Genomic DNA, 14782 nt, shown 5'->3' on the forward strand with positions numbered 1-14782 from the left:
TCCTGTGCTGAGGGCTCCAGTGCTGCAAGTAGTACTCCAGGTGGGGTCTCACCGGAGCAGAGCAGAGGGGAAGAATCACCTCCCTTGACCTGCTGGCCATGCTTCCTTTGATGCAGCCCAGGATATGGTTGTTTTTCTGAGCTGCGAGAGCACATTGCTGGGTAATGTTGAGCTTCCCATGAACCAACACTCCCAAGTCCTTCTCCTCAGGGCTGCTCTCAGTCCATTCTCTGTCCAGACTGTGTTTGCGCTTGGGATTGCCCCAACCCATGTGCAGGACCTCGTGCTTGGCCTCGTTGAACTTCATGAGGTTCGTACAGGTGTACCTCTCAAGCCTGTCAAGGTCCCTCTGGATGGCATCCCTTCCCTCCAGTGTGTCAACCATACCACACAGCTTTAGTGTTGTTGGCAAACTTGCTGAGGGAACACTCAATCCCACTCTCCATGTTGCCAACAAAGATGTTAAACTGCCGGTCCCATTACCAGAAATAGTGTTTTTATAGACAGAAGCTTTATCATAGTCACAGTACACTACATGAGATTTAAAAAGTCAGTGGTAGTATCTTATTAGAGCAACAATCATACACAGAAATACTTTTTTGACCCAAGCCTGAACCAAGCACTGAAGTTAAATATGTGTCAAGAACAACTTCTCAGCATTTGACTAAATGCTTAGCAGATGGACCACCTGACAGAACAGATACCAAGTATTCCTGGTATAGAGGTAGGGTTAATGGGAAAGTTCTTCTCCCTGTTTCCAAAGGGAAAGGCAGAAAACATGCACTCTGTAGGACACGGAGAGGTCAGTAGTGGGAAGTAAATAATCAGTGTTCTCTTCAACTTTAACAGAAGTAGTAAATTCCATGACATTTGGGTTGGTCTTTCAAAATGTGATTTATTTCCTTTAAGGACTTCTTGAGGGACAAAGACCATTTTCATAATACAAAGATTGCTGTGTGCTCTCGTACCTGCATTACCTGTATGAAGGCTTGGCTGTATGTTTTAGTTTGCTGCTGCCAGTCTAAAAAGTATTTTACAGCAGCAGTTGTGTTGGTTTGAAGGTTTCCTATATACTGTAGTTTGTAACTTCCATTAATGATATTAACTAGGATGGCTTAAAAAATGTGATGGTGGTTTAGGTATTCCAGCAGTGGTTTAAATGAGAAGTAACTGTTACTGAATTCATGGTAAAAAAAAAAAACAGTAATCAGATGAGTCCAGGATTCCAACCCAAACAATAAAGGCATACCTATAATACATAGGTGACAGTGAAACTATTTTACATCTCTCCAAGAAAGGTCCTGTGAGGACAAATACCGCGGGACCATTTGGGTGCCCACAGCCTGAAGGAAACACTGAATTTTGAAATGGAAGTTTTTAAAGGAGAGGATGAAACAGAGAAGCTTGGCAATAACTTCAAGATGCTCCCCAGGACTGGGGAGCTCATTTGTATACTTAAGGCAGGCTACAATGCCAACATAGCATAGGATGGTGGCATTCAAGCTGGTGACCTTAACAGCGTTTAAGCTGCTGATTTACAGCATATAAGAGAAGAAATCTGTGACACCTTCACCTTACAAGCAGGTTTTTCTATAAGGGGTTTAAGGACTGTTTTAATGAATCTCAGAAGTATTTAAATGTGAGATCCTCACTGAAGAACTACGGGTCTACCACGGTTCTCTTCCTTGTGTTATTTGGAAGGTATGGGGCAGAAAGCAATTGGGGTGGAGGACTGAAGGTTGCATAACAGAGCTGATGAGTAAGTAAACTGGCATCTTTTAAGTTCTGAGATGAAGACATACCCAGCTACCACAGCATATTTCCCACTTAATTACTTATTTCTTGTCTTTTAGTTATGATGCTCAAGAAAGGCCTGTAAAGCCCTTTCAAAAGATGAGCTTGAACAACAACAACAAAAAAATCTTAAGTTTACTAGATGTGGAAAAACACGCCCACAATAGAATTGATGGCTTCACACACAGCGCAGTGTGCTTCTCCCTTCTTTAGCTCTTCTGTATTCTGCCAAGTACAAATGACCTCCTTCCCCTTCATAAACTTAAGCTAAGATATTCCCCCATTCATCTCACAGGTACCAACTTCCTCTCTTTTTCAGAGGGTGAGGTTACAGATGTTAAGAAGTTGCTTAAAATTTAAATTAGTTATCACCTTAAATTTAGGTTTTGAAAGTTCAGACCACAGATGTTTGAATCACAAAAGTTGTCCAGCAAAATCCCCACCAAATCACATTTACTGACAAATCCCTTTTCCTTCTTATTGAACTATTTCTGTAGTAGCACTGACCACTTCAGCAATGAAAAAATAACTTCTATAATATATATACTTTTATATAATAACTTGCTTTACCAGAAAAAAATAAGGCAGTGAAGTGTGACTACCCAGAATTTAAGCAAAGAGCTTGTCCTGACTTGAACTGGGGTCCAGTAGAGAAAACAAGAAAGTTTAAGGACCTGTGCTGATGAATGATCTAACTACTTCAGACAACTTAAGGTGCAACAGATCCATAGACATCATCTTCACTGGGCTGCACACATTACACTAAAGTGGGCCAGCAAACTTCACATCTCCAACCTACCAAAAGTCTGGAAAGCCATTACACAGAAATACATGTCCTTCTTCAGCATGGCGGTGATGTGCTCCATCTGTTCTGGCATTCTTTTCTTACCAAACGATTTTTTTTTTTTTTAATGATCGTTCATAACTCATTTATATTTGGACAAGCAGTTCCTCTACAGAGTTCGTTAACCGAGCGTGTGTGCTCAGTGGATAATCTTCTTCACTACTGACCACTAACTGAAGAGGTCATAGCTCTTTTGTCAATGCAAAAGAGCATTTTTTAATTTGTTTTTTCTTGTTTTCCTCAAAAGAAGGAAGTTGTCTGAAGGAGTCACAAGACTTAAGTCTGCTTCTGAAATTGGACTTCGTGGTCCAGGAGAGCTGCCTTCAAGTTAGAAAGCAATAAAACACTCATACTAACACACTCGTGGAATATTTCCAATCCCAAAAACAACAGGCTTTTAATCACCTGGACTTAAAAGTGGATCAAACGCTTTATATTCCATGACTGGCAAACTAAGGGTACAATAATACAGGCAGCTGCTTCAGAAACCTATTAAAAACACCTTCAGAACCAATCTCAGTAGCCAGTTAGCAATCAGATCTTTTTGTGCCTGCTAAAGCACCTGATCCCTCTGGTAAACAATGTACAATGTCCTGATAAACAATGTCATTACATCAGAAAGCCAACTGATTTATATGATATTTGGATATTCTGGATTAAGTTCTACTCTTCACTCAAAGCCCTCATCCTTCGAAATTATCTTCAAATTTCCTCTACTGCTTCATTTTTTACATGCTGAAGTCTGCTCACAGAGTTAAATGAATGTACTTTATTTAAAACTTCCCAGAAGATTCTGAATGACTATTAACAAGACTCAGTTAAGAAATAGCAAAGTTAGGATTATCAATGGCTGGCTCCAAAACTTCACTGGAGATGGCGTAAGTTTGCAAGATTTACAAAACTGAAGGACATAAAAAACAACTCTGACCTCGCTGGGATAAATTCTAGATGAATGTCTAGAGTGTTGACAATTCACCACACAACCCAAGAAAAACATTACCACCTTTTCACAGATAGCATAAGAGGAATACCAGTGGTCCTATAACATGAAATACATTTTTGTGTGTGTACATAGAGAAGTGTAAATAACGTTGGAATTAAAATACCAGATCAAAGGAGGAGAGGACAGTCAGTACCATCTGCTTCACAGAAAACCTCTTTCAAGCGGTAAAAGAAAAAAAAAAATCACAACTTCACTCCACTGGAAAAAGTTTTCACTAAATTTTAAGGCAAACTAATCATCACAGTGATTACTTACCTCTCTGTTAAGATCCGTTTACTTTAATAGCACAAAATGTTTTAATTAATATTGCTAATATAAAAGTACTCCTCTAAAAAAAAAAATTTCGACTCTGAATCCCAGTTACGATCTCTGCCATGCTTCATTTCCATGGCATTTTTCTGAACACTTCATAAGGGACTACATAATTTTTGTGGCTGCATGACAAAGTGAATGCAGCTATACAGGACAAAATACTCATTACTTGACTACACTGTACAGTCCAGTAATACTCAAAAAAATCACTATATGTAGTTTTCTGTGTTTTCTGTTTTTCTGTAACTGGTTTTGCTCACACATGAACAAAATCAAGTGAGTAATTTTTAAAATTTATTGCAGTAAGTCTAGACTTTCAATTGAATCCTTTAATAGTTACCTTAAAATTAAATTAGGTATACAGGAAATAGTTTTAACTACTCAATATGTATTATTTGTGCTATGTTCAGTGTAACTACAACCTCCATATCCCTACAGATTCTCCTCAGGCTTTCCCACTACTCCCCACTGAATCTATTACATGGGATAGTTAAGCAGCTATTACAGCATTTCATCACCCTTCAGTAACACAACATAGCCTGCAGTTACCTCATCTAGTTTGGGTCCTCCAAACAGTCCAGCTGCAAGTAAAAGAGAGCTCCACATAGACTACTTTATTTTGCTGAGCTAGCAATTATTGAACAGTCAATTGAGCCAGCTGAGAAAGATCAGTCTGTCCCTGCTTCTATGGCTGGGCTGCTGCTAAAGCCTAAGCTGGCCTGGATACACTCACACTGTACAGGAGTGTCAACAAAACATCTCACAACAATATCTTCTTTCAGTATTGGAGAAGGAAGTTAAATTTATTTTTGTTTTCACATTATGCTTGCTTGTATACATTTGATTTTAAAAACTCATGCCTACACCCTTTTTGTTCAGAGCATCTATTCATTTTTACATGTATATTTCACTGTCACCAACTTTTACTAAACTCTAGTAGTCAGATATTCAATGAAATCGAGATACAGCTACAGTTCTGGCATGAACTTTACCCAATACAGAGAGACCTTTATACTAAGAGATTAGTAGCTTCCAGATGTAACCACTCACCATTTGTGGTCATGTCTCAGCTTCTCATTTTGAAGACATCCTTAAAACCACATCGCCTAATGAAATTTTAATAGGATGTCGATACCAACAGCCTGATTCCACTTAGTTGTGAAGGAACTCAAAGCTTTTGTTTAGACTTTTAATTTAAAGAGTCCCTACCCAAGGCCAAAGTAAAATCTTTTGTTGTTTTTATACTACCCTTAAAATTGACACAACAAGTCACAGGAAGGTTCTTTGAACTTGGCTGGTCCCTAGACACAAGAATTTGGGTTTCTCCAAAATGCTTCTACACAGACTTTGGTTAGAAGTCTACAAACCTAAAAGCTTACCCATTTTTTTGGCACAACTGCACCAAAAAAAAATCACAGGTCTATCTCAAGCCTTTTGTGAGAATCTACATTGGTAATTCCAAAGATAGTATTCAAACACTACTGACTTGGGCATCTGCATTTCTTATGACTAAATCTGAGTGCACAACAATCTGAGCTTGCTCATCTCTCACACTCCGCCTGAAACAAACTTATTGATGCATGAAGGATTAGCAGCACTCCCTCAATGCAGGATACCATTCAGAGCAGACAACATTCCTAAAATGCATTTCTGGGACAGCACCCCAACTTGCACCAAGAAAGAAGTTTTGGTGGACCTTCTCTATAGCTTCACCCTTGTTTCTCTAGCCACATCTTAACCTGATTTTCTATTTGTCAGGTCTTAAAAAGTTGCAATTTCACTGCAAATTTAACCATGAGTTCTATAGCGTTGTTTTGACTCTGTACAATGATTCCACTTTGGAGAACGGGAAATCCCACTCAGCTTTTTTCTATTGACATTCAAAGTATACCAGTAAAAAAAAAAAAAACAACTCACCATATATTATAGCAAAATTTTTTTTTGCGTTTCAGGCCTTCTCATATACAGACAGTGAAATTCCCAAGTAATAATTTTTAATTGTTCTTGAAAAATGAAGTATTTACCAACTTACTTCCCCAAACAGGAATATCTTTGCTTTCTGCTTTCATCACAATGGAGGCGAACGTCATAGTTACTGGAATGGCATCAAAGTAGGAAGAATGGGGAGCAACAGTTAATATAGCTGCTTCCGCTGGCAACGCGCGTCTGCCTTTTACATTTATCCAGTGGAATCCACCAGCAAGCCACATCATTCTCATGATTGCTTTCAGCAAAATATCCACTATCCTGTAAAGAGTTGACAAAACAGTTATGCTGCCACAGGAATACATTAAAATAATGAAAAGAACAACATTACATAAAAATCTTTGTTAGCATGACAAAAGTACAGATAGGATATGCTGCTTAAGCAGAGCAGGAACACTGCATAGACCTCTTGTTGTGTCTTTCTCAGCAGATTTAAGACCACTTTCAAGGTAAGATGCCATTCAATTTCATTTCATGCCTGAATATTAATGCTTTTTAATAACAATAAGATTGGCATTTATTTTATCACTAAATTAATTTTGATTCAGACTATGACTGTTGAGTTTCTTCTATACAATGCCTAATAAAGCTTTCTAGTAACACCAAAAAAGCTCTAATAAACTGAGTCCTGAAAAATGCTATTAGCACATTGCTAGAATGTAACAATCCTGATTCTTGGGTTCGAGTTTACCCAAACAAAACAGTGGAGAAGTGTAAGGCAGAGATTCTCAAACACAGGGATGCCTACAGAACACATCTGGGAGCTCTGGAAATACTTTATTTTCTTCCCTTTTCCCTATCTCTTCCTAAAGGTTTTTTTTTGGGGGGGGGCGGGGGGGAGGAGGTGTTTGCATGTTTTTTGAACGGACAGTCGTGAAAAGAAAAACATTTACTTTGAACCAACGGAGTGCAAAAACCAATTACCACAAATTGTTATACTCACAGGGACTGGATGCCTGAGAGCAGGGTGACACTGAAAACTGGATGAAATGGGGAAGGGACAATCTAAAAAGCTTCAAAATAACTGTATGCAAGATTGAAGGCAGTCCATTATTCCTTTAGTCATTATACTGATATCATTCCAAATGAAATGTAAAGTGACATGCCTCTGGTTCTCAACCTCCTTCCCTCTTGTGATACAAAATACAACCAGCTTCCCTCATGCTAGTGCCAGCAAATTTTAGAGTTCTCTACAGAAGAGGCAATACACTTCTCCTTCAGCAGTTTTCATGGATGGGTGAACACTATCTTACATTCTACCTTAACTAGCATTCCAATATCAAAGCAAGCACAGACTTCCTAATAAGCGCCAAAGCATGGGGCAAACCCTCAGAGAATCAACAGAATTTTTGTCAATTCATCACAGGGTAGCAAACAATGGGGTGAAGCAGTTTAAAACAACAATTTCAAATACGAAATCTGGGCACATTCCGTAGTGTCAATCTTCATAACAAGAAGTTGGCATTACGAGAACAATTGAAATTGAAGGATGTCACAATGAAGCATCACACTACATCCTCAATAAAGATAAGAGGCCAGACATGATCATTTTTTCACCCTGTAATTCTTGGGTCACCCGCGACATCAAAAAGTTGAGGTATTTTTAGTGTCCGATTTCAGGAATGTGTTTAAATGATAATTTTTATATTTTTCTTTTGGCAAGAAAAGCAGGTCTGTGGGACAGATATCAGGTATTTCCAATCTTCTTATTTCAAACTGCTAAACTAAATAATGATTCTTTCATTATTTCACCACATCAGTGACTCACTTTCGCCACCAGGAGAGGGGCTTTTCAAGCTCTTGCTCATCAGATCCCATTGAAGCAATGAATGCAAAAGGCCAGGCCAGCAACATCATAAAAGCAGCAAAAAAGAGTCGGATAGGAAACAGAGTCAAGGTCATGAAGGCAATCTGTAAAATCCAAAACAAATGCATTATTCTAACACGATCTCAGACTGAAAAAGTCAGTGATTCCTAAAAATTGATCTGAAGTCCTAACTTAAAAATATCTAATGTTAAAACCAGCAGAATACACTTCAATTCCAAACAAATAACTGTGGTGTATGTGTAACAATTTTGTATTCACCAATCTCAATTGTAGCTGAAACACAGCACATTCTTTACAGCAAAAGCAGTCTTAGCTTTCCACATTTCTTCAGACCCTGCGTTTGTCAACGAATACATCTGCATGCTCTTTTCCTCTTCTGCAGCCTCACATTAAGTAAACACTTAGCATGGGTGTGTTGTAAATCTTACTGCACTACAGAGAAGCCAGTCCATCACAGCAGTTCCCAGCCAGTGATACGCACTTCAGCAGGGTGCATTTACACGGCAATACAGGCCCCAGCCTGGAAGCTCCTCCAGGACTGGGAAGGCACCAGTTCCTCTGTAGTATGTTCTTGGAACCAGAAGCTGTGGGGAAACCACAGTGGGGAACACTGTGCAGAGATACTTCTGCACAAACATCCAGACGCACATATGAGTCTATGTTCCAGGCCTGTGCTAACAGACACAGCCCCCTAGAAAGCAGACATTTTGAAGAAGTTACCATCCCCTGGGAAGCCAGGGTGAACATAGTTGCTTCTGCACCTCCTCCCAGCACTCCAGTTCTCGGAGAGCCTATTCCCAGCCAGCCAGCCCTCTGCCTTCAACTTTGGTGAAAACGTGTTACATTGGAAGTTCTCCCACAGGCTTTTGAAGAACTCTGCCAAAAGCAGGGCCTTTCCTGAGCTGTTTGGAGTTTTACCCCAACTCTCCTCCAGAAAATGCAGCTTAGCAGCTATCTGTGCAATGATCCGCTTGCTCCAAGAAACAGTTCCAGAAGACAAGACTCCCATCTTTCTCCCTCAAAGGACAGGAAGAAAGGGGGAAAAAAAAAAAAGCCCTTACAATGGAGAAGGGTACAGCTTCAGATGAATGGCTAAGGGAGAGAGAGGGAACTGAAAACTCTAAGAAGCCAACTGGGGTAGCACCAATGCTCCTCAAGCTGTACAATGCAGGCTAACAGAAGATGAAGACACTATGAACTAGAAAGGCCATGTAAAGAAAGAGAATTCAAAAGGAAGTACGCTACGTATTCACAGGTGCAACAGATGAGGCAGAAAAGCACTTTTCAGCATCACAATGGCTGGGCAAGGATGAGTAATGAGGCATAAGGTGCTGTCTCATGTTGTGCTTAATCTGATGCATCTCCAGGCTGCTGTGGAAAGCATTATTCATATTATTCTCCTCTTCCCTGATGCAGATCTAGTCATCATGCAGCTCCATTTTCCATTGATCAGTTCCTGCTTCCTCTCACTTCCCAAAACAGCTCAATAACCAACTCACCCTGTAGCTGCACAAATCTGTAGATCTAGGGTAGAAGCAGGGAACACACAGCAGGAGAAAAGCCTAAGCTCCCAGTTTCAAACCCTAAGCTATCAGCCCACTGCAATGTCAGATTTTACAGTGATGGTTCAGACCGGCACAATGATCTCAGAACGACCATGGTCTCACTCCCCAACACAGGATTCCCATCCCTGGGTGGACTGCTTCAGTTTCCAGAATCAGAAGAAAAAGGAATTTTCTTCTTAGATAGGCTAGTTTCCCAGATGAACAAGTTCAACTTCCTAAACTGGCAATGGTCAGATAGCTGAGCACCAAAGTCATACCAACTCAAGCAACTCTGTGCCCATAGACAAGACCACCATGTCTGGCAGCAAATAGGGAAGCATTCACCTGCGAAGTGGAGAAGGGAGAGCAGCTGCCTTCTAGGCTTGAAAGATGAGGAAGCCCAGCTGTCAAGAAAAAAAGGGAAACAAAACACAGTCCTCTAGGATTCGTGCCTTCTCCCTCCCACTCCTCAACGTCTCCTCCTATACCAGGACAAAGCTGAATGGCAGATGATTGGTGCCGAGCTATTCAGTCCTTTGCATCTGTGTAGAATTCCCTTGTATCAAGATCACTTAGAGCCACATCACAGAATGGAAGCAGTAGTTGCATCTGTAAAGTTGTGAAAGATGGCATAAATGTGTAGAAAAGGCCTCTTGGTGTTCCGTGTCCAGAGACAACAGTGGTGGAAATAGCAAGCAAGAAGCAGTTCCAAGTACATGGATGTACAGGGTCTGGCTGTGACACTAGCCTCTTTTAGCAGGTGGTAGCGCAGTGCCTGTCCACACAAGAAATTTGGTAGGAGAGAGAAGTATGTTTTACCTCTGAAGAAGGTTAGGAATCAACAAAGATACTAACATTTGAAAAGTAGCTCTGTCTACCTCTACATTCAGACACCCTCCTAGGTAAGAAAGCTTCTGTCCTGTAAAACCTACCTACAGTAGTAGTGTCAGTGAAAACGGGAGAAGATCCCGTTATACTAGCCGCTGTCAGAGATCAGAACATAGGAGACATGCACTCCTGGTCTAACCTTGTATGGACATCTTATTTTGGTGATCGTTATTTCTACATATTTATGACATTCATACAGACATGTCTTCTATTAAAATTACAAATTCTATCTGGTAATAAGTCATATAACACCTGTGTTTTGAGATACATTTAGAAAACCCTAGAGGTCCATCCGGAGCTGTACCATGGGAGGTTCAGCTCATGACTGATTTTCTCCAGAGGGGGTTGACTACAGCTCATTTAACATTTGCTGGTCTACAGGATCCTACATAGTTTTTCAGAAGTTGAAGTGTATGCTGTGAAAGACCCATGGACTGCAGGAAGGGAGAGGATGGTCTTACAGCTTGTAACAGAAGGCTGCCCTGGGAAACTGTATTCTACTCATCCATCAGAAGGGCTTCAATCTGATGTAAGGCAAATCACTTAAACTAAATAGGTATCATATGTTTCCCTCATTTATTAGAGACCTCACATTCAGATTTGAGTACGAACTTACAATGAAGGTATAAAATATGAACTTAAGTCCTTTTTAAGTTCTCTAAAACATCAGGTCCTACATATCTAAGCACTGAGCAAGAGAATCAGAGTACCCTTGTTTCTCCTTCTGTATGTCTCCGTTTCCTATCTTGAGTATCATACCTCTCATGCACAGAGAAGCTGAAAAAAATACGTCTTGGAAATTAGCGATACAGTGAGAAACATGATTAAAAAACAGTTTATCCACAATAAAATTTCCATGACTAATTGCAAAGTAATGGTCACATAGTGAACAAAGAAAATGGAATCATGAACAGTTGCACATTTAACACGGTTGAAGTTTTGCTTTTTCTTTTAATTATATCAGATAGAGACTACATCATTGCTTCACTATTATCATCCCTATAGCCTCCATTCACCAAAGATGGTACTGAAAGTGCTAGGAATTCACCCCTCAACAATTATCTTACTACCTCCTTTCCCACTCTGCAAATTCCCTAATTGACACAATCATGGAGATAAACACAGGAGTAGAAACTTTCATGTGCAACTAAGCCAATCTAATAGATCATTGCTGCTCAAGACGGTGGTCCTGTTTACTCTCTCCTCAATTCTTCCCTTGAGTCAGCTCTAGCACTTATCTGAGCTTGCAATGAGCCAATGCAGCTCATTAGAGTGAAGAAAAGCAATTCCAGCAAAACAAAACAATCAGAATACAGAAAAATAGAATAATCTGCTGGTTTAATGAGCCAAATCAGCTCACCAAGGTACCAAAGGAGCACCAGCATTGGTGCAATAGATGGGCCAGAAACACTGGAAGAAAGGAAAATGGCATCATACCATGTCTTTAAGTGTGTCCTGGTTTCAGCTGGAATAGAGGTAATTTTCTTCCTGATAGCTGGTACAGTGCTGTGGTTTGGATTTAGGATGAGAACAATGTTGATAACACACTGATGTTTTAGTTGTTGCTAAGCAGGGTTTACACAAGGTCAAGGACTTTTCAGCTTCTCATACTGCTCTGCCAGCAAGGAGGCTGGGGGGTGCACAGGAAGCTGGGAGGGGGCACAGCCAGGACAGCTGACCCCAGCTGGCCAAGGGGACGTTCCACACCATACAACATCACACTCACTATATATACTAGGGGGAAAGCTGGCTGGGGGCTGCTGCTTGGGAACTGGCTGAGCATCAGTTGGTGAATGGTGAGCAATCGCACTGTACATCACTGGCTTTGTATATTCTTTTATCATTATTATTTCTCCCTTCCTTTTCTGTACTATCTAAATGGTCTTTATCTCACTCCACAAATTTTACTCTACACCCCCTCAATTCTCTCCCCCATCCTACTGGGGGCAGGAAGAGTGAGCGAACAGCTGTGTGGTGGTTAGCTGCCTGCCAGGTTAAACCACAAAAAAACTGTCACAGAAACAAAGCTACAAACACTTTGTGACAGCTCTAGTAATGCTTCTACCTGTTCTGCAGGGGTAACTAGAATCACGAGCTTTGACTTGTGATAGGTGTCCAGAGGATGTCGGGATGAACAAAATTTACAGTTAATGAAATCATGTCTCTTTCTTCCAGAAAGGATCTTTTTATTATAGCACTGAGATAAAACAGGTAGCTTCAAGAATGACCCCCACTGTCACCCTCAGATCAGAGTGAAATAACCATCATTTCTACTGGAAGCATGAGACTCAGTTCTCAAATAGCCTTACTGCTTTTACACTTCTGTTATCTCCCAGTTTTCATAAAGGCAATAAAAGATGATGTGAACAACTCCTTGGCACTCAAATGGATTTCTTTTTGCTGCTGTTCTTCCTCTTTGCAGTTGTTTTGTTGTCTTTTTTTTTTTCACTCCCCCATTCTCAGACTGAAATGTTTTAAAATGCATTTACTTTGAGTTGTATTAACGAGCAAAAAACAGTAATCTAACCTCTTGCAGAGTGCAGGATGAGGGAGGGGTGAGGTGGTAGTGAAGATAATGGGGCTATCTGACAGACCGTCAGACAAAGCAGTCTTGTCTCCCAGTCCCCTGTGCTCATCAACTTCTTCACGCACCTCCAGTCCCCACACGTTCCTAACCTTTCTCAATAGTCTTTGCAATCCCAGAACTCACCCCTGTTAGATTCACAGGGCAGACAGAAAAACCTATGACACAGTATGTGCCTACAGCTGAACAGGACATGAGTTCAGCTCTAATATTTCATATCAAACCCTCGGTAACAGGCCAGGGGTGTATGGAAGAGAACGCACACTGCTGCAACTCACTGTAAAGCAGCCTCCCCATTCAAGAAGCTGCCTGGGAGAGCAGCATTTGTCACAAGTGGAACAGTTCCACAGCTCTTCTTTAACAGTCTCTATCTCAAGCACAACTCTTAATCAGCGAAGAGGTTAGGAGAGCATGAGTAAGGCAAAGAAGAAAATCTATCACAGTTCTGTATCTCAGCTTGGGTACTCATTCCTCACATGAAACTGCAGAAATAAGGTATTGAGCAAGGCTGGGTTAAAGAACTCTCTGCCACTGTACATCAATAAGAGACTGTTCACTTCAAAAGCAAGACCGAGCCACACTCTTTGGTGAGGCTATTCCTTTGGTCTGCACACTGTAAAAAACTACAGAGCTTTGAACACATCTTACAGTTTTCATTGAAAATAACAAATCCTTGAAACCCTGTGGCAAAGCTTGTATCTCATACAGAGGTACAGGGCAGCCCACACAGAAGGCAGGTACGTTCTACAACCAATCACTTTGCTGGTGAAACAGCTAAAAGTCTGCTAGGACTAACAAAAGATCAGCAATGCCAGTAACTCATATGAGACTCAATACTGCAAAAACTGTGAAACTGGTACTCAGCCCTCCCAACAGTATTTTTAAAATTCCTTATCAATAACCAAGTAGAAAGTGACATTAAAAAGATACATTAACACTGCAAAATAAAACGTTGTTATTGTTATAATTAGATACAATCGTAGTCCTTATGAACACATGCCATCTTTGCTTCTCTCTACTCTCTAAAAGACTTCTACCTCATTAATTACACAGAAAACATGACTTAAGGAATGAAGTAAGGTTACATGGAAAATAAGTCATTACAACTGTGTGATTTATTGATGAAGCTCTAAGTATAAACTGAGGCAAATGACACAAAACTTTTCTCCTTTTTCCCATTCAAACAACAATTTATCAGTAACCGCTGAATTCAGCATTTAACTGTATCATCCTGGGAAACTTGATTAAAAAAAGCAAAAACCTTTTCCACTGGAGTTTACTATGAACTTCTTGGCTGCCAGATACTTAACATGAGGCGCATTCCAATGTTTTGTAAATCAGGCCATACATGTCTTGTGTTAAGTATCTGGATAGCAACAGGGTAATTCAACAATGAACTTTATTTGGAATGTAAATTAAATTAATGTTGGGTTTAAAGCATTTTGATACGAAAGGTTCAGTATTAGCGGATCTTAATCTTCATGTTGATAGGTACTGTAGGCTGTTAGGCCCCCAAAACAACAGATTTAAGGAAGTGAAGTATCACAACAATGAAAGTAGTAGAAAATGACCAATCCCTTATTAGGTGTGCCTTTGACTGTATTTCTTCATCCAGCAAGTGACCCAGATCTTACCAAAAGCCTAAGATGAGGGCCATGCACTCCGCATATCCAACCACCTACTCCTCACTGTGTGAGGTGAGTGAGGCAGTGGCACGAAGAAGAAAAAAAAAAAAGATGAAAAAGCCATGCAGCTGCAAATTTGCATTTTAATACCAGTTCTTGTCATCTCACGCTACCTGTACAATGGGTAAATTATGCCGCAGGGATTATTTACCCAGGGGCCAAACTTCAGATGCACGGGATGCCTCGGCCCAGGCATCCAGTCCTAAACTGGACGCTGGAAAAGAGTGCCTCCACAGGACTGTTCCCCTGCCCCCCATTTTAAAAAAAAAAAAAACAAAACCATAAAACCATTTAAAAAAAAAAAAACACACACA

General features: G+C 40.4%; 1 protein-coding gene across 1 annotated transcript in view; it reads right to left on the reverse strand.

The window, feature by feature from the left end:
• The window catches only part of LPCAT1 (lysophosphatidylcholine acyltransferase 1), a 59077-nt gene extending 51230 nt beyond the window's left edge, over positions 1-7847 (reverse strand). The window contains exons 1-2 of the mRNA XM_010292167.1: positions 7708-7847; positions 5986-6200 (exon numbers count right to left, since the gene is read on the reverse strand). Of these exons, the coding sequence (XP_010290469.1) occupies positions 5986-6200; positions 7708-7841 (349 nt within the window). The 5' untranslated portion in view covers positions 7842-7847. The remainder of the gene's footprint in view (positions 1-5985; positions 6201-7707) is intronic.
• Positions 7848-14782: the final 6935 nt, after the last annotated feature.

The sequence above is a fragment of the Phaethon lepturus genome, unplaced genomic scaffold (genome assembly GCF_000687285.1).
Source record: "Phaethon lepturus isolate BGI_N335 unplaced genomic scaffold, ASM68728v1 scaffold8338, whole genome shotgun sequence".
NCBI lineage: Eukaryota > Metazoa > Chordata > Aves > Phaethontiformes > Phaethontidae > Phaethon > Phaethon lepturus.